The 22,652-nt window shown below is 33.1% G+C and overlaps 1 protein-coding gene across 3 annotated transcripts in view; it reads right to left on the reverse strand.

The window, feature by feature from the left end:
- The window catches only part of pcm (5'-3' exoribonuclease pacman), a 146,079-nt gene that overhangs the window by 14,219 nt on the left and 109,208 nt on the right, over window positions 1-22,652 (reverse strand). For all 3 annotated transcript variants that reach the window (XM_076501944.1, XM_076501945.1, XM_076501943.1), the window contains exons 29-36: window positions 16,317-16,400; window positions 13,622-13,757; window positions 13,188-13,383; window positions 12,170-12,402; window positions 6,685-6,993; window positions 6,193-6,342; window positions 2,535-2,703; window positions 1,154-1,253 (exon numbers count right to left, since the gene is read on the reverse strand). In XM_076501944.1, the coding sequence (XP_076358059.1) occupies window positions 1,154-1,253; window positions 2,535-2,703; window positions 6,193-6,342; window positions 6,685-6,993; window positions 12,170-12,402; window positions 13,188-13,383; window positions 13,622-13,757; window positions 16,317-16,400 (1,377 nt within the window). The remainder of the gene's footprint in view (window positions 1-1,153; window positions 1,254-2,534; window positions 2,704-6,192; window positions 6,343-6,684; window positions 6,994-12,169; window positions 12,403-13,187; window positions 13,384-13,621; window positions 13,758-16,316; window positions 16,401-22,652) is intronic.

A 22,652-nucleotide genomic window follows, 5' to 3' on the forward strand; every position in this document is an offset into this window, starting at 1 on the left:
GTCTGTTAACCTCCATAAATCTGCCTGTGGTTGAGAACATACTACAATACCAACAAAGACACTGCAATGATGTGAGGATTTCTTGAGCCCCACACCCAAATGCTAACATCAGACATAATGTCCACAATATGTGTTGAAAATGGCCACCCATCTACAGGAATTCCAGGCAAAAGTGGTATGTTGGGGTTGGACCCCCTTTCCCCTACCAGGATCCTCTCCTCCCCTTCATGTATGTCATGCATGGAAAACACGTGGGTGGATGTTCACATTCCAGAGAAAGTAAACTGAAAATACAGAACCTGTGCAGGAATCCACTTTGAGGTGAGGCACAAATCAAATCCAAGTAATTTGGGATAGGTGTTGTTGGATTCCCTACTTAATTCTGTTACCAGAAAACTCACATGGTATACAAGATTGCATCTTTGAAGAATATCCATGTAATGTCTCTGCATGAACATGGTTAGAAGTTATCTTCATTAAACTCTAAACTAGATTATTCAACATAATTATGTTAAGAATTCTGGGTTTCAATAATGCTTTGGCTGAGAAGGTAGCACATTTATCCCAGGAAATTCACACATACATATTTTCCAATCCATTTCTCTTTTGTAGGTCTTTATTATGTCTCTTTTCTTTGTTTTATCATAATGCACAAATAAGCTCTTGCAATAGCAACCATTAAGATTTACATGCAAAAATGATAGTTTTTTGGTATTGCTCTGCCTTCATTTTCAGTGAGTCAAGCTGTTCTTATACAAATACTATAGGTTTTTATTAATTAAATTTTTCATGAAGCAATCATTTCTGTTTACACACATTTTATTCATATGTGAAATTTCAGAATTAGCAACACACCTTTCAAAATTAATATACAACTTACTGCTATGTGTAATGAGACAGAAGTGTACAAAGATATAACCTTCTAGCTTTGATAGCTGTTAAAAAAACTATGTGCTCAGTGATGTCAAATTCATTTTAAATCCAAAAATGTAAAACTATAAGATTACTTTAAGTGCAACGTATGGGATAACTGTAAATTGCTAAAGGAAATAAAGATCTATCCTGTTCAAACTGTTATTCATATCCTTATTTTATTACACACATTTATTCTCAAAGATCACATTACTACATTTGAAAACCAAGTATCCTTTACCTTGTGGATTTTTCTTTCTGGATTTCAGACTTTTTTTGTGAATACTGACCATGTGATGAATCTGTAGCATTTGGCTTATTGTGTAAAGCATCTCTTGCACCTATATTAGAGAAAAAGAGTAGTTGTCTAAAACTAATTAAGAACATCACTCTTTACCTAAAGTATAATTCTACAATTAAAAGAAAAAATTGAAAAGTTATTACTTTAAACTTTAATTCTGTTACCAATAAATAACTATCAATGCATATTTTACTTCATTTCTAATTTTAGACCAGAAAGTCAGTAATAAGAACTGGACGTGCACTTTCCATAGAGCAGTGGACCCCTCTCCCATCCTAGTTGTTATTTGTTTTGTTTTTGTGAAATTAATTTTTTCTAGATGATACTCTATGGTCTAAAAAGGATAGATACTCTCAAAACTATACTATTTTGGACATATGTGTAAAAACAAACCATGCTTATAGTCACACCATTAATCAAATTGATCAAATGCTTATAGAATTAAAGAAAACAACAGATAAATTATAAAATATTAATGCCATAAAGGAATTTGATATTTATTCAGGAGGTCTTAGAGATTATGCAAATGAAGCTTAAAAATTTTCAAATGAAGAAACGTATTTTTAATATTAACATGAGTATTACTTTGCACTTAGAGCAGTCAACATACTGAACTCCAAATATTCATAAATAATTCTTTAGTCAAAATATATAATTAAAAAAATATATATTTTTTTTGTATAAAATATATTTTAATTGTTTATTAAAAGCTTAACAAGTTTTCTGAAGTTACACAAAGCATATTAAAGTTACAGTATGGAAAATCTGATGACTATTTTAAGGTTACAAGGCTGGTCACATTGACCATCCCTGTATGAAAAGTGTTAACAAGTTTATCAAGGAATGTCTTTGCATTTCACTGTTATACTGATGAAATAAGTCTTTTGAGATTTATCAGATTTCTTTAATTAAATAATAACTTATGTTAAATAAACTTAAAAGTAATAAGTACACAATTTTATTTCTAAAGTCAATACCATCACTCTTAAAATATAACATTTCATTCAAAATTTAATATAAATTATACTACTAAAATTATTTCTTCAGATGAACATTTTAATTATCATCAGCTACATATGTAATAAAAGGCTTTTTTATGCCAGACAAAGTTCGCTAAATTGGTAAACAGTGATCAACAAATTTGTATTATATCTTATAGCCGATTCTAGATTCAACTAATATTTGATCATATTAACCTGAAGATTTGAAAAAAAGTTGTTGTAATAACAATTGTCTTGGTTCAATCACTGCACTTTGTAATTAAGAAAAGAAATAATGAGAATATAATTTTTTAAACTGTAAGACTCCTAAACTGCTATACCTCGAAAAAGTTCTTCTACTGCAACTGGCTGTCCATAGTTCGGACGTACAGAATTATCCACTGGTGACTGAAGATGAGTGGCCTGAGAAGATGACTGGTCAACAGCAGTATTTTTCAAACCTTCCCACATACTCAAGAACTGCAAATTCTGATGAACATTTTCCATTTCCTTTACAGGAAATAAAGAAATCTAATTCTACTATACTTTTAATTGTTTAATGGTGTTCACTTACATTTATTTTATTCTATAATTAACACAACAATCAGGTTTACTTATTTTATACATTGCCTTGCAAAACTATTTTCACTCTGCCAATAATGTTGCATTTTGATGAAGTATTTATAATGTAAACAATTTTATAATGAACTTGTTTTTATTTAAAACTAATGATCAAACTTAACATTATTATGTGTGAAGGAAGTTGAATGTCAGATAAACCTGTAAAGAATAAACTTTAATTTTTATATTTTCATTGCATAACTATTCTGCCCCTTAAGTCAGTACTTGCTGAAAGTTCCTTTGATAGCAATTACTGTTGCAAGTCTTTCTGCAAATCAAATAAATACAACATAACCATAGAAAACACCCAAATACTAAATAAAGAAACAAACATAAACAAATGCAAAATTAAAGAGACCTTACTTATACAATAACTCAAGCCCAAAATAAACCAATACAAAGGAACACCTTTATACCTATATTAATAAATATAATCAAACATCTAAGCATGCCCTCTACATTCCTACACTCAATTACACAACCCCCTTCAAACATGTGGTCAGCTATTGGTCAGTAGCCCTTACTTTCTCTGTAAACCTGACAATGACTGAAGAAGGTCGAAACATTGTTCACTCCTCTACATAGTTTTCTCTACCCATACCAGTCGTTTTTACATATACATTTTTCTCTACAACTGGGTTTTCTCATCATCACAAAAGCATTCTTTGTACCTGTTTATAATGTTGTTACTTTTAATATTTACTATTTATATTTTCAATTTAATTTAATATTATTTAGAAGGTTTATTAATTTAGTTTTATGCAAAAATTGAGTATGAAAGGACTGTTAACTGTTTTCTTGAATTCATGAGCTGGACACTTCTAATAAAGACTTGTCTTGGTTAACATATTTCAATTGCAATACAAGATATTCAAATGAACCAGCTAGTTTATAATTCAAGTTGGATAATTAGTTTAAAAACTCCCAAATGTACATATTACAAGCCGAGGTACCCATCCTTTGTCTATGCAATGAACTTAAAAGAAATGTAGGGGTGGATGGTATGATAAATAATACAAAAATTCAAACTTTCCCACACTTTATTGATAACATAATATAGTTGCAATATTCAATATTAGCTCACAAAATGTTTTGTACAAACTTTATCAATATGTATACAATTAAAACATGATATATACTGTGCAATGATCATGTTGACTTTTTATGAAGAGGTAATAAGCAAAGTAGTGCAAGTAGAAGTGCTTTCTGTCACCCACTTTCAATGCCCAGGTCTTATTACTGCCCTTCCACAGGATTTCGTGTGATCAATTAATTGTTGGTCATTGGCTGCAGAAGTGTCTTAAAGGCCTAAGCTGAAATGTCATGGATCAAAGTGATTATAGGTAAAAAAGAATGGACCTTCAGATCAGTCTTACAGTAGCTGTTGGAGTAGAAATTTCAGTTTTGTCTATTATTGCAATAGTGGCAGCCTTTATTTTTTCATTACATTCCTCCATACAAAGTACCAGTGCACACTCTGAAATATATATAAGAAATGTATGTGTTCCCCTTCCCACAATGTGTACATTATATTATAGTAAGTTTAACAGTTTTTACATTGTGCCATCTATGAAAACAGTTAACATTAACTTATGTCAAAGATAACAAATGACCAATAACAGCAATAATGAGTGTAAGAATGGTGAATCTCCATGATGCACTTAGTTACAAACTTTCATTCCACAAAGTTTGTTTGTTCAGTTGAAACAGAAGAAACAGTGGCTCATACTTAACTAAGAGGCAAAACTAGATAATAAAGCAAAACCACACATTCTTGTAGCCTTTACTATTAACCTGTTCACTGCCGTAGACGAGGTAACTCGTCCAAGCCAATAGGTAACACAGTACCACGGACGAGTTAATTCATCCTCAATAATACTTAACTTCAACACTAGATGTCAGCACCATACATGCATTTGACCTACTTACAAATTGTTTCACTTTCAATCCAAAATAGTGTCACGAAAAAAGTTACAAAATGAAAAATACGGCATAGGAGCTACCATAGCAGCTGAAATACTTGGCAGTCAACAGGTTAATAGTGCAGGGAAAGTTAGCCAATGTATAAGAAATGCATTCACAACTAATTTGGTCTTTAAGGAAATGCTTTAAAATCTCTCTTCATTTACTTCAATATATCCATTTCATTGAATGCTGTTGTAGAGCACATTTTGAATCCAAAAAGAGCTGGATTGATAGATGACAATTTTGATTCTATTGAAATTAAATAACAAATTCAAACCATAATGAAATCGAACAAATAATAATGGACATAATATTTTCTAATATTAGATTTATTATTTAATATTGACTTATTAGATCACTTAATGTTATTACTGTCATCATGTTAATTTATTTTTTGACACTGTGTTCCTTGAGTACTATCAATCAATGTATCAAAGCCTGTATGGTCATTAGCTGTTTTCACAAATATGGATAGGTTGTTCTGAGAAGTCTGTATAATGTTACTGTAAGAGTAAAGTATTAATATTTACCAATAAATTGGAATTCTTCATTCTTATATTATCCAATGACAAAAGAAAAAATAGAAAAATCTCAGTTTCAAAGGTACCAGTAGTGACAGTGGCAATATATATATATTGTGTTGTAAATGTAGCAGTGCTCCATTGAAATAGCAGCACCACAACTGTGAATATAACAACAGTATTCAACTATGTCATAGCTTTAAAAAATGTGTGCAATGATGACAAGGTGAATTGGGTAAAATATAATACAACATGGAACTTTCTTCATTCCTTTAAGAAATGTTTATAATGATATCCCAGTGAATTAAGTGAAATGTAATGTAACATCCAACTTTATCACAGCTTTCAAAATGCATATGAGGATGTCATGGTGAATTAGTTGAAATGTAATACAATAATGAACTTTATCACAGCTTTAAGAAACAGGCATGATCGTGTCATGGTGAATCTGGTGAAATGTAATGCAATTTTTGTCAAAGCTTTAAGAAATGTGTACAACAATGCCAAGGTGAATCAAGTGAAATATAATATAACTATGTTATAGCTTTAAGAAATGTGAAATGTAATTCCACTGCTTGGCTTTTCCATTCCACTTACAGGAGTTTAAAAATTTAGGCAGAACTTAAATGTTAACTGTAATTCTGTTGGTTCTCTTCCTCAACAGTATAAAACACCAATAAATCCTAATATTACATTGTGTAAAGTTGACTTTAACTGACAACATAAAATCTAAAGAAAAATGATTGGAATACATTATTTAAGATAAATAGAAACTAATTAATGAACACTGATGAGATTTTTAGTGTAGATCAAAATAGGTATATGAAATAGCAATGCTAAGGTTCACAAAATAATGTTTTAATACATTTGCCATGTGAACTAATACATGTACCTGCTTTAGTTCAGCGTTTTGAGATTCTCTACTTCCACTAGAAACTCTCTGGTAGCCAACTGTATCCCTGTAATCTATCTTAGTACTTTGAGGCTTGGCTAAGACTGGTGTAACAAAGTCTACAGGAACTCCACTTTGGGTCCTGGAATCCTAGATGAATATGTCATTCATAATTATGCAACAGGGAACTGTCTCCTACTGTTCTATACAACTTGCTTTATAATGTCATGTGGTTTTTACCCACTTACAAAACACCTTTTGAAAACTCTTTCAAGAGTTTTTCACTGTAAAATACAAACTGATAAATGTTTATTTCATTATAACAGTCTCAGTGTCAACCCAATAAAAGTAAAGGATCTCAGATAATTACACCAAACCTGAAACAGTAATTTGTATTTCTTTTTATGGTGTTCCACATTAATTTTTGCATTTTGACATTCAAATGGTTTAGTTATTTAAAAATTATTTTTCTAATTTAATTAGATAGCTTACCCTGGTAACTGGGGAAAAGGATGGCTGACTTGTGTCCAAAGTATAATCATATATATGACTATAGAAAGGTGGCTGTCTTGTGGATGAACAGTGGCTTGTCTGCAAATGCTGATGTTGCATGTTTTGACCAGTATAACATGAGATAGAATCAGAAGATGGTGAAAGTGCATGATGATACTTAAGTGGAATGCTCTGCTCTATGGTTTGAGTAGATGGATGGTGTATTTCTTGAGGTGTCTTACATTTATAAAAGGAATCAAAATTTCCTTCTCTCTGAAATTTGTAATTCTTTTTTTTCTCCTTCCAATCCTACACAAAGAAAACATAATTTAAAACCAAAAATACTTTCATAATTGGTAGAATAAATGGAACAAACAACTTCTGGCAGGAAAGAAGAATGAACATGAAATCAATGGTCAAATTATTTTTCACTCTTAGGACAATCGTTTCAATTATAGCAAACTTTTCCACTCAAATTTAAAATCTCTCAAATCTGTTTGCACTACAACAGAATGTGTTTCTTCTGAAACTCAAGTCTTCATTACAAAATCTGGGGCTTTTTTATAGCAAGGCCAAGAAATGTCATAAGGGTACGTGTAAGTGATATATATTCTCTTTGGCTGTGAAACTTTGTTAACCACATTCAACTTCTGAAATCCTTTATGAAAAACCTCAGTTTCTAATGCAAAAACACACATCTTTCCAAGGTATAGTGCAACTGAAACAAGACTATTCCTTGTAAATCATCCTTTACTTACCAGAAACAAAGAAAATTACTAAGTTGGGATAACATGAGATTTTTCAGCTATATATCAGGTCTTCCAATAAGTAATGTCCAAAAATTTAATACAAAAAGTGCATCATCATTTCTGTATTTGTAGAAGGCCTTAATGACTAAAATATATGGTAGGACATGTATAAAAATGTTGAGACAAATAAAAGAAACTAACCAAACTCCACTTTCTCAGATCATTAATCAAATAAACCTTTATGAAGATGAATGTGTCAGAGGATCACATTTGGCATATAATGTTTTATGATTTTAAAAAAGGCAATAGTGCAGCAGAAACTACAGGAAACATTCAAGGTGTTTATGGTGTGAAGTCTCTCAATGAAAGAAAATATCAAAGGTGGTTTTGAAGTTCAGATTAGGTGACTACAGCTTAAGTGATGTGCCACGTTCAGGTCGTCCTGTTGAGTTTAATGATGACTTGATGCTGGCTGCACTTGATGAAGATTATGCTGTAACAGTTGAAGAACTAGCACAGAAACTTAATAAAACCATTCAACAGTTTACTGTCATCTGCAACAGCTTGGAAAGGTGTCAAAACTTACGAAAATGGGTCCCCCATGATTTGACAGAAGCCAACCTCAGAGAAAGAATGGATATTTACACTTCTTTGCACTCTCGTGAATGTAACTCACCTTTTTTGGATAGGTTAGTGACTGAAGATGAAAAACAGATATTTTACAAAAATGTTACATGCTGCAGACAATGGCTCAGTGCAGGTAAACTAGCTAAAGCACAGCCCAAAATGGACCTCCATCCTAGGAATGTCTTGTTAAGCATTTGGTGGGATATTGTTGGTGTGATTCAATTTGCATTGCTGCTACTCAATGTAGCTATTATACCATACTTCTATTGTCAAGAGTAAGAGCACTTGAATGTTGCATTGAAAGAAAAAGATGCCTGCTTTGATCAATCATGAAGATGTTGTGTTACACCAGGATAATGCATGACCCCATACAGCAAGGATCACATCTGCAAATATTGAAGAGCTAGACTAGGAAAAACCTCCTTATCCTCCAGACCTTGTCCCATCTGATTATCATCTATTCCAAAGATTACAGAACTATCTTGATGGAAAAAGAGCTTGGAACACATGAAGATGTCAAAACTACCCTCTCTACATTCTTTTCCTCCAAACCCCAAGAATTTTATAGAAGTGGCATTCAGAAGATTGTGTGTCACTGACAGGAAGTAATTAATAGCAACAGAACATACATTATTGATTAAATAACATTAAAAGCATTTGAAATCTTTTCTCTTTTTCTGAACCCAAAATTGGACATCACTTAAGGGATGACCTGATACATGCTTGTTGTGTATTTGAAAATGTTTATGAACAACCACAATTTTATTTATACACAAGAAAAACATTTTCTGAAATCTCCATTTTATTGGCAATGTGACAAAAGATAATCTTCCAGGATTAGTTTCTTGTATAATGTTTCTGTGAATTCTACCAAGCTTTTTTGTAAATATTCAAACTGTTGAGTATATTATATCAGAATAATCTGATTATGCAAAAATATAATTCGTGTAATAACAACAGACGATACAAAGAAGCTGTGGTGTTGTACATATCAGAGCTACAACTTGATATTGTTTAGCCTTTGTAAGTAGGGTGATGCCACCAAAAATTATTGCATTTGGGTAAGAGTATGTAACAGCCCTCACTGATATAAAATATTCATATATTCATATCATAAAGATATGTTCAGATCAGGGATTTAAATTTTCCAAGACAGGGATATCTTTTGTATTTAATGGCAAACAAAGGCTTATGCATAGATCCACATGGAACATCAGGACCATCCAGAAAGAGTCCTTCAACAAGTAATACCATGGCTAAGGTAAAGATGTTTTGTGATAGACAAGGATCAACAAACATATAGGTCCACTTGGAACATCAGGACCATTCAGAAAAAGAGTCCTTCAACAAGTAACACCATAGCCAAAGATTCACAAAAACATAGATCCACTTGGAACATCAAGACCATCCAGAAAGAATCCTTCAACAAGTAATACCATAGCCAAGGTAAAAGTGTCTTGTAATAGGCCAGGATCCACAAACACATAGATCCTCTTGGAACATCAGAACCATCCAGAAAGAGTCCTTCATAGCCAAGGTAAAAACAAGTAATATCATAGCCAAGGTAAAAGTGTCTTGTAATAGGCAAGGATCCACAACCATGAATTTCAACAGTGAAATCCATCAAAATGTCATAGATAATGGAATACAATGTGATCAAGAACAACCTCATCTGGAAAAGCAACACAAGTCGTATGTACACAAATCACTTCCACAACATATTCATTCAACTGGAGAAAGAAGCTGGTATTCATTCTATTGTAAGTCAATTAATATGGATTTCTATATGAACATATTGATGAAATAAACACGATAAACAAAGTCTCATGACAGAGCCTTTAGCAAGGAGAAAACATATTGTAAAGCTTCCATTAAGACGCATGGTTGTCATACAGAGCACAATCAGATGTAGTAATATGTAGTGTAATGATGTGGAGATATTTTAAAACTATTACAATAAAACACATTTATCCTCTAATTGTATAATTTTTCAAAAAACTAAACTGATGATGGTACCCAAAATGATACAAAGAACATTTATTGTATGAAATTATACCACATGAAGCATTTGGGTATTTGAAAACTTTTCCAGTAAAATCTAAAAGTAATAATAAGAAAGAAGCTTTATACAACTGTCAAAGATTGTTTCAGTGAATTAATTTCTTAATTATACCATGCCTGTTTTGAAAGATTAACTTGGGTGGCTTAACATGAATGTCAGCATGTAGAATGTGCTTGGTTACTTACAATGGTCATTGATGCAGGTGAACACCTAATTTAACAACAAATTAATAAATGTCAATGGACTTTATTACTACATTATTAGAAACTGAAAATTAAATTCCAATGTTCATTATTCTAATACCATAGTAATAAATCAAAGCATCTTATGTTTATCACCAGGCTATACATAGAGGTTGGAAGAACAACTTTGAAAGACAAGTTTTACAAACGTGTATCAAGGACTCGGTTCTTTTACAAAAATATTTTTCACTTCTTATTCTATTTTTCCACAACTGGTTGCAGATGACAGTTTAGAGTTTTATATATAAGACATTTGTGGGCTTAGGTGTTCATATCTCCTCCAACTTTGCAAGTCTACTTTTAATCTATATTGTTATGCTTTCAAAACGATGTTAGATTTGATATATAGTGTATTCCCACCACTGTGCAAGTCCTTATTTGATAGATACCTGTTACTAGAGCACAATTTCCAATTAACACAATTAGCTTCAACCCTAGTGTTGTCTGACTTCATGTGTGACATTTTTTAAAATTCTGAACAAGATGTTTATAATTTGATAAATACCTATGCCTTCACGGAAGGTTAGTTTCCATAAATAAGAAACTAATCAAAAACACACTAGGTACAAAAAAACAGATTGAGCATGTGACTTAAAGGAAGGTAAATAAAACTGGCAGCCAAACTGATAGCTACACTTATAACACTGATAATGATTTTATAGCAGTTATTCATTCATTAGTTAACCAGGTCACTGGGTCATGTATTTTGATCAACTTGAGGAATGATGATAGGTAAAATAAAATATGGAACACAGCCAGAAAGTGACATGACATTCAACAGTAACCAACATTAGCATTAGGATCACAACCAACCAGATCTTCCAAAGTACATGGTGGTAATTTCTTCTCTCTAAAACAATGTAAATAACTTCCTTTATAGTAATGACATGGAAACTAGATTAACAATTTCTAGTCATCTCTTGCATGTATCTGTACAGTCACATCAAGCATCATTATTTAAGCTAATTGCTTAAACTACTATTATGTGACACCAAACACTCTTTAATTAGGAGACTTATTAAATTTAACAATTTTGTGCTTACAAGTTGGCAATGAATAATGAATAACAATCATCCATCCATATGATCCTTTTGTAAACTTGAATTGACACTGATAATATAATTAGTTTGGCCTAACCAATACTTACATATCTGCACATCCTTTAACCCTATAATTTTGCTGCTACAAATCAGATTTTAATACAAATGACATAAAACCAAAAACAGTACACTTTTATTCTTAGGTGAAGTTATAGTAAAAATTTCAGACTGATAAGGTCATGTGACGTTTTGTATAGGTGTGTACAAAAATGTATAATTTTCGAAGAGTTTTTGTTGAAAAAGTGTGCATTTGGCTTATATTTAAACCAAATTTGACACCAAATTGTAATTTTTTAAAGATCTATCATTGTACTAAAGATGAAAAAAAACAAATAAATAAAAATCGATATATGTACATTTTTATAGCAAATAAAGCTTCCTTACTTTGGAAAAAATTAATAAAAATTGGAGATTTTATCTCCCATGTATTTCATAATGGATTACCTTGAAATTTGGTATGTGAGATAAGGGTTCAGTAAAGCACACCTCCACTAAAAATTTGTGATAGTTTGGATTACCACAGTCCGAGCTATAAATAGTGGAAAAATCACTAAACTATCACAACACACAGTGTCTCTTGCATGTTGTTTGGGTTGTGTGTCACACTGCTGTGTGTCTTGATACAATGGCACAACAGAAAACCAATAGACAATAAACTACTTAAGACATATGTGACACAAATCCATACATTTTATCATTTCTTACCTCTCTCATTGGCTTTTCATTTAGATCTGCATCAAACATGGATTCTTGGACATTTTTAAAGGACTGCAGAAAACTATTTTTTTTATTCATTTTCAATCGATTTCCATGGGAAAGGTTAATCAATGCTGCAGCTTGCAGTCTATACCGTCTTGTAGCTGAGCACCTGATTTCTGTTCCTCCAGGAAACGACTTATCAAATACAACATCATACATAGTATTTGTTGTTTTATCTCCTGGATAATTGAGAATGTACTGTTTGATCATACATTGATTAAAAAAAGAAAAATATAACTTAAAGTATTAACAAATTATTTTGTTTCAGTATGGATATAAATGTCCCTAAACTTCAACTATAAACAAAAGCACACAGTACACTTGTTATAAAATAATACACCAAAACAATTCAACCTTACATACAAATGTCTGTTACCACCATTGGTTATCACAATTGTATCCAGAGCTTTAAACAATTTCTCTTTTTTCAAAGTCCACACCGACTAGTTCAGTTAATTTAAAATAAACTGACAAGATGAATTATCCTTCCATACTCTGTTATTACAATATAATCTGTGATAATTTCTTTTTAAAAATCACTACTATGCACTCTTTATGGTTGAACTCACATCTATAGATGCATTTATGAAACTAAATTTCTGATTAGTATTTATTTGCCAACTGGAATCCATAACATACCACACTACTAAATATTATGATGCAATAATACTCAATTAAAACAATGACAAAAGTCATAAGGTTCTAGTAACATGACAATAATACAATAATCACCAGTTCACGATTCATAACATAAGCTTACCAAAAATTATCACTTCTAAAAATAACTAAATTTAACACTCAGACATATGAACTACTTAAATCATAACTCTTGCATTAAACCATTTTAAAGAAAAAAAACGTTTGCCTACAAGTTTTCGAAATATAGAATGAATTATAATATTTATTACATATTCACTATTTACACATATAAGTAACATGCTTTCAAAATACTACTAACACTCACCCTCATGAATCCCAATGACTGTACCTCGCAAACCTAGTGGCACAGCATAACCTTCCCGCACATTGACAACTCGATCAAAAAGCATGTAATTAGAGTTTGGATCCGGAACACTCCAACCATGGCAATAAAAGGGTCGATACAGTAAATAAGGCTTAACCTGCATCACAATATGCTTCAACTTTTCAGAACTGTTATCCTAAAATAAATTAAAAATATGTTGATTTTTGTAAGGAATATGTTTTTATTATATTTATTGACATTTTTTATTGTACATAAAGTAAAATTAGAAAGTATTTCTTCTTCCATGGTATCTGAGCATTCTAAACTGGTAGAAGATATAACTAATGTGTTTATAATCCATTCTCCAATATGGAAATTTAATTATTTTTTTTTTTAGTGAATTAAAAATAAATTACCATAGTAGTTCAACTTACTTGAAACTTGTCTACTATTTCTTCTATGGCTTTCACTACTGGTTCATCAAGTACTTCAGCTCCACATTTTTGACGTTCTACTTTAGAACATGGAAGAGACTTGAGCCAAGCTGATATCTGGTGAATCAAATCCCTTCTTCAAATAAAAACAAAATTTTAGAATTAAAACAACATGTCCAAAACTAACTTGTTATAATATTCAAACAATGAATAAGTTATGCAATTATAAAACAAAATAACCCAAACTTCTGATGTTACTTTAGATTCCTATTTAACAGTCAAAACAGTAATAAAGAATTATACAATTATTTTTAAGTATGAAGAAATATTGCAGTGATAACGGATAGTGATAGCAGTTCCTTTAAGTATAAAGTTCATACACACACATAAATAGAAAGAAGTTTTAACTCTGACACTCAGTTATCCTCAATTCCAAGTACAACACATTTCTAAAACTTAAGTCCTGTGACAGATTTCTTTTAATAACATTAGAGTCTTTCATGATGACAAGAAACTCACTTGAAGTAAAAATGTATCTCAAGACAGTTGATACAGGTATTAAAACTTTTATTAAAATAGAGAACATTTTGACCTTCTTAGTTCGAAAACTCTCTCCTTATTACCCTGAAGATGACCTAAGAAGGTTGAAACATTGATCTCTACTTCATTTATTTAAGTTTTAAAATCTACACCAGCCATCTTGAGATACATCACTTGAGTCTGTCATCACAAAAATTGATTAGCCTTATTTTTCACATAAAATATTACTATACTAATCATGACACACAAATCATCTGTAGTAGATTTTATGAGTTTCAGTTAAATTATCCTTATGCTATCATTTTAATGCATGCAATTTAAGCTATGCTTTCTCTATGTGATAGACTGATAAATCCTGGCCTACTTGAGAACATTTTAAGCAGACAAATGAACTCGTATAGACATAACTTTATTTAATGAAATTACATGTACATGACTTTATTTAATAAAACTATACAATAATGTCAAGTACGATCACATATAGAGTATGAAACCATTAAGAGCATTCAGTGTATGAGTTTTATAAACTGAAAGGAACTCACAAAGAACAAGAATAAAACCAGTAGTAAATAAAACTTAGTTTAATTAAAGTATGTTAAAAGAAGTCTATGAAATGAGCCAAAGCCAAATTATTGCAAAGTTAAATAAATGTAAGGATGTAATGAAGGAAAACATAACTGAATATTAAGAAATGTTCAAATTCACGTTCACAAAGTGATAAACATATGGTTTAAAACAAACTGTACATGCATATTTTAGATCTAAATACGTACAGAAAACTCACAGAAACTGTATTTAGTGTAAGGTTCTTTTTTGTGGGAATTACATAAGAGTTGAATGATGTTTGTGTGAAATACTTTTCAAAGATAAACAAACTAAACTTCAAATCACAGACTGTTATCACACAATGACTATGGCATTCTGTGTTCACGTACCAAACTTGTTGCATGAAAAAGCTTACTAAGCAATAAAAATACCATGTAGACAATTCTGAATGGAAAACCAATATTCAATTCATATTCCTCAGAAAAAGACATTTCTAGTGATAAAAGATTTGCAGCATCTTATCGAGAAATTTGTGATCAAAGTTTTGAACAGATAAATGCAAGCTTATTTATATAAATACATGCTGAACAAGCATTCACCATGCAATGATGTGCATGTCACTAAAATCAACACTTCCTCTCACATCAAGAAAGTGATGAAAAAATGTGTGGCACTTCAGTGAACACTAAAATAAATCAGTCATCAAACAATGATGATGTGTGTGTGTTACTTTAGTCAATAATACTAACTTCTAGTAGAAAAAAAGTAACAACATTTATGACATACAAAGAAACCATCAGACATCTAATTAAATGTTTGCACTGGTGTGGATGGCCAAAAGACGTTTTCAAAAATCTTAATTCTGTTTCATTTTGTTCAAAGTTCTGAAAATTCAAAAATTGTGCACCCTTGTGATCAACTATGAATATTGTACAACTATTAGAATACACACCTTCATCAACTATGAATACTGTACAACTATTAGAATACACACCTTGATCACTATGAATACTGTACAACTATTAGAATGCACACCTTGATCACTATGAATACTGTACAACTATTAGAATGCACACCTTGATCACTATGAATACTGTACAACTATTAGAATGCACACCTTGATCACTATGAATACTGTACAACTATTAGAATGCACACCTTGATCACTATGAATACTGTACAACTATTAGAATGCACACCTTGATCACTATGAATACTGTACAACTATTAGAATGCACACCTTGATCACTATGAATACTGTACAACTATTACAAATACACACCTTGATCACTATGAATACTGTACAACTATTAGAATGCACACCTTGATCACTATGAATACTGTACAACTATTAGAATACACACCTTGATCACTATGAATACTGTACAACTATTAGAATACACACCTTGATCACTATGAATACTGTACAACTATTAGAATACACACCTTGATCACTATGAATAATGTACAACTATTAGAATACACACCTTGATCACTATGAATACTGTACAACTATTAGAATACACAATACATATTTGCATCAAAGAACTTTGAACTGTATAACTGCAAAATGTATTACTGATTGGTATGACAAAATTAGGTATCTTACCCATTTTCTTCTGGAAACAAGTCAGAAACATGTATGATATCTTGCTGGATACAAGACACTATTCTCTCAAACAAAATGGGAAATCTGTGGAAAATGTTACAAAGAAAATTAAATTTCTCCAACACAAAATTAAAACAAACAAACACAAACATAAATGCTTCTATGCACATATAGGGTTTATAAAACAAGTGTAAACAGTTGTTAGTGCACTCAATAAAATCAAGCTTTTTTAATGACCATAGCCCTTCTATGCAATCCTTTGAGAGCATAATCAACATTCAGGGAGCACATGCAAGAAACTATACTTATTAAAGTAGGGCATGAATGACCATAGTTTGGAAAACAAAATAGCTTAAAAAGGTAATAAATTAAAGCTTCTCACTGCAGCCAGAACTACATTTACATGTGAGCAAAGATATGTCCAGCAAGGTAATTTCACTTTAGAGCCCATTTCTGACTCTTAGACCAAAATGTTACTATACACAATCTTTTATGAACCATTTATATAAGATAAATTTTAATTTTATTATTGTTAATAAATCCAACCACAAAAAGTTATATCTATAACAAAACTTTAAATTAGATCCATTATAGAACCTTTGTGAGAGTTTCCAAAGGATTTCCAAAGAAGGCTAAACAAAACAGTAACACTTATTTTTCTAATTTGTAAATTTATCAATAAGGAGTGATTTTTGTTTTCCATTTTATTTTACTTAACATAACTAGAATTCTTCACATATAAAATTAAAAATATACTAACTGGGAGTTAAGTTTCAATATGAGTTTTCCTAAAATCTTGCTAAGGTTATTTAACTAAATGATGGGGGGGAGATAAACAATAAAGAGAACTATTTTATTTGGTAGATCATGAGCACTTATTACTTTGTGCATAATAAACAAATTTAATTAAACTTTTAATTTAGAAATTTCCCCACAAAATTACTTAGTATACTGAATGCAACATTTTATACAAGATGAAAAGAGCAAAACTAAAAATTCACTTTCTATGGTTAATATGAAATAGAATCTTGAACGAGCTGTTTCTTGACTAACGATTCAGAAATTTGATTCTCAATCAACATGACAGACAAAATAAACAAGATTGTGTCATCAGGAATTTTGGGTGAGCTCAAGTTTTGACAAGCTTTATTCTTCACTAGTGACTACGTAATTATAATTATGTGTCAGAAAAATTTTCAAAGCAATGTATACACTTTAAAACAAAGAAATGATAATTAAACACCATCCAAGCAGGGGACTGCCTAGAAGGCACCTAAGTGGACAAGTTTCATATATTAATCATCAAGATAACTGGTCAGCACCAGATTTGTAATACCCCCCATATGGAATAAGTACTTAGCACCAAGAGAACTTCTGAAAATTAGCCCAGACAGAAAATGTACAGATTGAACTCAGGGTTCACAAGAAGTCTGTCAGTCATCTGTTATCATAGTCACAGATGGCTCCTACAACAAAAATAGCAAGATACTGGTTGGATATTTATATTCTCACACAGTAAAAGCACCATGCATGAGAATGATGAATCATTCCAGTTTCCCTAAATCAACATGAAAGTGAAACATGAAGCCAAAATGCTAGCTCCCTGGATTGCTGAAAGAAACTTATGCAAACAGACTTTACCACCAACATACTATTATCACAGGTTGTATCATATGAATGGAAGAAAGCAAACCAACTTCACACTAATAATATACCAAGCCATTGAAGATAAAGCTGAAAAAATCTCAAGAGAAGCTTCTAAAACAAATCTGGCACAATTGTTCTGTAAAGATATTGATGCCCTCTGTACTAGTAAGGCTAAAATGACAATAATTTAAGGCCTTCATTGACCTTCAGGGAGAGCAAGATTGCTGGACACTAAAGTACAGCATAATGTAGTTACAAAAATCACAAAATGAGGAATTAATAGGACAGTTGGTTGGTGGGTTAATTTAGTGTTTTATGGCACAAAGCAGCTGGGCTATCTACACCAAACATCTGGTAAAAAGTTAAAAGTAAATTTAGTCAAATTCATAAAAGGAAATTGAGGTAAAACAAAACAAAGTTTAAAAAACATAAATAGAATAAAACCAATGTTTACATCTAGGCTACAACATTATGAGAAAAACTACAGCAATTCAACTTGTAAAGGGCTTTCTGTAGCGTAACTGTAATAATTATAACTCACCCAGAAGACTAACAGGTAAGTACAAATACCACCGTCAGTCACCTGAAGTGGGCCTTTCCAGTCCTGATTCCGAGTTATTTGACGTTATGGTCATTTTCAAAAACGAAAGTAATAAAAAGGTTTTAAAAGACGTGTAGCAAAAGTATAATAATAACTTGCCAGGATGACCAACGGGTAATTCAAACAACAGTGTTAGTCACCTGAAGTTGGCCTTTCCAGTCCTGGTTTCAAGTTATTTAATATTACGACCAGTTTCTAATTTCAAATCAAACTAGATGATCTGTAATTTTTAAAAGGGAACCATATTAAAAAGGTGTAATGTATAAATTAAAAAACTTAGATAGTATTAAAAAGATTAGTAGCCTTTAAAAAACTAAAAACATTACCAAGGTGGACAGTGTCACCATCACCGATAACACTGTCTAAGGTTATGGTCAAACCTTGGAACAGAACCTGCTTAAAATGGTATCGTCGTTGAGAGTTGTAACAACAACAAGAAAGTAAAATGTGGCTTATTGTGATCTGAGTATCACAGAGACTACACAATAGTGTATCAGTTACAGATAAAAAAAGAAAACGATAAATAAAAAAACTTTGACCAATGCATAGTCTAATTAGAACTTTCTCTTTCCGATCCTTACAAAAACAAAACAGCCAAAGTTCATTAGATGGTTTTATTTCAAAAATCTTGTGTTTACGTTGCTCGCTCCAAGACGACTGCCAGCTGGCATGGAGCTGAGCCTTGAATACAGGACCATAGTCCATGTATGGGAAAGGCACAGCAGTGACAGTGCCAGAGCAGATCAATTTAGCTGTGGTGTCAGCAAGCTCATTCCTGTGAATACCAACGTGGCCTGGTATCCAGAAAAACTGGATAAAAGTAGAAGTTAAAGAGAAATGGACCAGTCGGTTTTGAATATTGGGGAGAACAGGATGTGAACCAATGTGAAGCAATTCCAAGGCCAGTAAACAATTAAGCAAGTCAGTAAAAAAAGTGCAGTTTGAGTACTGTTTAGCTTCTATGTAATCCATGGCAAGAAAAATGGCATAGAGTTCAGCAGTGAACACAGAAGCTGTAGAGAGGATTCTGCATTCAACCACTGAACCACAACAAACCATGGCAGAGCCCACACAGTCCCCTGATTTCGAACCATCTGTATAAATGTGAATGGAACGATCGTTCAAAAGCTCTTCAGCAAATAGCAGACAGTATTTCCAATCAGGAGTTCTACTTTTCTCAAATGACTTAAAGATAAGTCACAACTGGGGATTGTAAGAAGCCATGGTGGGATGAGCTGACCAGTGGATACAGCAATGTTATTAAAGGACAAACCCAATTCACCCAACTGTGCCTGGACACGAAGGCCAAAAGGAGCAATGGTAGACCGTCTGTTCTGAAAAAGTAATGTCCACCGAGGAAGGAAAATACAACCCCAGGTGAGATGCTTTGGTAAGGAACAAAGTTTTGAAGCATACAGTAAAGACAGTTGCAAATGGCAGAGGTGCAAAGAAGGTTCATAAGACTATGTATAAGCTCTGAACTGGGGAAGTGCAGAAAGCCCCAATGCAAAGCCGAAGTCCTTGATGATGAATAGGGTCTAGCATCTTTAAGGACAATGATCAGGCAGAGCCACAGACCAGTGATCCATAGTTGAGTTTCAATCAAATAAAAACACAATATATCTTTAGCATAGAACATCAATTTGCTCCCAAAGTGGTGGAAGAGAGAATATGGAGGATGTTCAGTGTTCTTGTACATTTGACCCATAACTGCTTGATGTGTGGTATAAAGGTCAGCTTACAGTCAAAGATAAGCCTCAAGAACTTTGTCTTAGTGACCACAGGCAGCACAACTTCACTGGTACAGATCTCAGGATTAGGGTGAATATCCCATTGTCAGAGAGAGAAGTTAAAGCCACTTGCTGTGATCCACTTCAGTAAACGATTGAGGGCAGTCTATAGCTGCTGCTCAATATACCTCATCCCTGATGACTGACATGAGATGTGAAAGTCATTGACATAGAGCTCATCTGCAGCAGTGAGGGAATTGTTCAGTGATGGCATTAATTTTAAACTGAAAAGTGTGACACAGCCCTGAAGGACTCCAAGCTCCTGTAGAATAAACTCGAAAGTTTGAACCCACACGAACTTGGAATCACCTCCCCATTAAAAATTTTTTAATAAAAATGGGCAAGTGGCCATGCAACCCATATAAAGTGGAGCTCTCACGAATGTCCATACCTCCATGTGGTATCATAAGCCTATTCAAGGTCAAAGAATACTGACACAAGATGTCTCTTGTGAAAGGCTTTTCTGATCAATGTTTCAAGTCGAATCAGGTGGCCTATGGTGGAGCGCTGTTCTTGAAACCCACACTGGGTGGGTGAGAGGAGGTTGTTTGATTCAAGAAACCAAACAAGATGAGAATTAACCATCCTCTCTAAGGTCTTACAGAGACAGCTCATCAAAGCAATTGGATGGTAGTTTGAAGGAATCTTGGGATCCTTCCCAGGCTTAGAGAAAGGTAGGACAATAGCCTGGCAACAGGTATCAAGAAAAACATTTTTCTGCCAGATCTGGTTGAAAACAATCAGAAGGACAGAAAGAGAAGCAAGAGATAGATGGCACAGAATGTCATAATGTATATCATCAGGTTCAATCGATGTACTGCCAGACAGATGAAGGGCCAGTTTGAGTTCCACCAGCGTGAAGGAATGATTAGTCATAGAGACAGTCAATTTGAAAGGAAAGAGGTGAACACTCTGCCAGAATCTTGATGGCCAAGAAGGTGGAGGAACAAGCAGAAGTGCTAGATACCTGACAAAAGCTTTCACCTAGAGTATCAGCAATGCTCCGGACATCAGCTACCTCTTGGCCATCAGAGAGCAAGATTGAGAGGGGGACAGAATTATATTTCCCACTGACCTTTCACATTTTGTCCCACATGACTTCAAAACTGGTGGAAGAAGATATGCCAGTTGTGAACTTAATCCAAGATTCCTTCTGGTTTTGATGTGTTACTCATTGAGCATGCACACAGACCCGCTGGAAAGCTATGCAATTCGAAAGTGTGGGATATCATCGGAAAGTATCCCATGCCCGTTTTTGAGCCTTCTGTGCCATGTGGCAGACAGGATTCTATCATGGATGAGGATATAGTAGAAAATGTATCAACGTTTTAGGAACATAATGAGCAGCTGCTTGTATAAAACAGTCAGTTACTGCTGCCACACAGTTGTCTACTGATGGATTACAGATGATGGCAGGATCAAGTTCTGCAAGAGCAGTGAAAGAGAGCCAGTTTGCCTCATCCAGCTTCCACCGGAGCACGTGGGTTGGGTAGCATTGACCACGGCCAGTCTCTGTCAAAATTATAGGAAAATTATCACTGCCTCGTGAATTGTCAAACCCTCCATGAAAAATGTGAGAATAATCAAGGGAAGTAAATTGAGAGATCAACAGCAGTAAAGAATTAACTAGGTACATGGAAAAAAGTACAAGAACCAGTATTGAAAAGAGAAAGATTGTGATCAAAGAGCATATGCTCTACAAAGCGACCACTCCTATCAGTATCAGCACTTCCCCAGAGGGATGATGTCCATTAAAGTTCCCCAGGATGAAGAAGGGAGATGGCAACTGTTCAAAGAGAGCATCAAGGTCTGACTGATCATATGTCTCTCCAGGTGACAGGTAGAGAGAACAAACAGTGATTGTATGATCCAAGGAAACACAGATGGCTACGGCCTCCAAGGGTGTGTCGAGTGGCAAAGACAGGGTGGGCACATGCTGATCAACCAACAATGCCACCCCTTCATGCACTCATCTATCACACAGCCTGTCATTTCTGTACAAAGAAAACTGCTACAAGGTGAGTATATCAGTAGCTTTCAGAAATGTTTCCTGTAAGGAAAGACAAATAGGATGGTAGGAAGCAATCAGTGTTTTGATGTTATCCAGATTAGAACGTAAACCTCAACAGTTCTATTGTATCAGGATGGCCATTTTTATTTACATGTTGGCAAATTGGGTGAAGAATCCTTCTGTTTATGACCACATCTTTTTTCCTCACTGTCCTTATTAGAGGAAGGTCTATTTGACCTCCATGGATCCTGCCCTGGGTCGATTGGGCAGGTTTTTGCTGTTGGAAG

Source organism: Tachypleus tridentatus, chromosome 5, assembly GCF_004210375.1.
Source record: "Tachypleus tridentatus isolate NWPU-2018 chromosome 5, ASM421037v1, whole genome shotgun sequence".
NCBI lineage: Eukaryota > Metazoa > Arthropoda > Merostomata > Xiphosura > Limulidae > Tachypleus > Tachypleus tridentatus.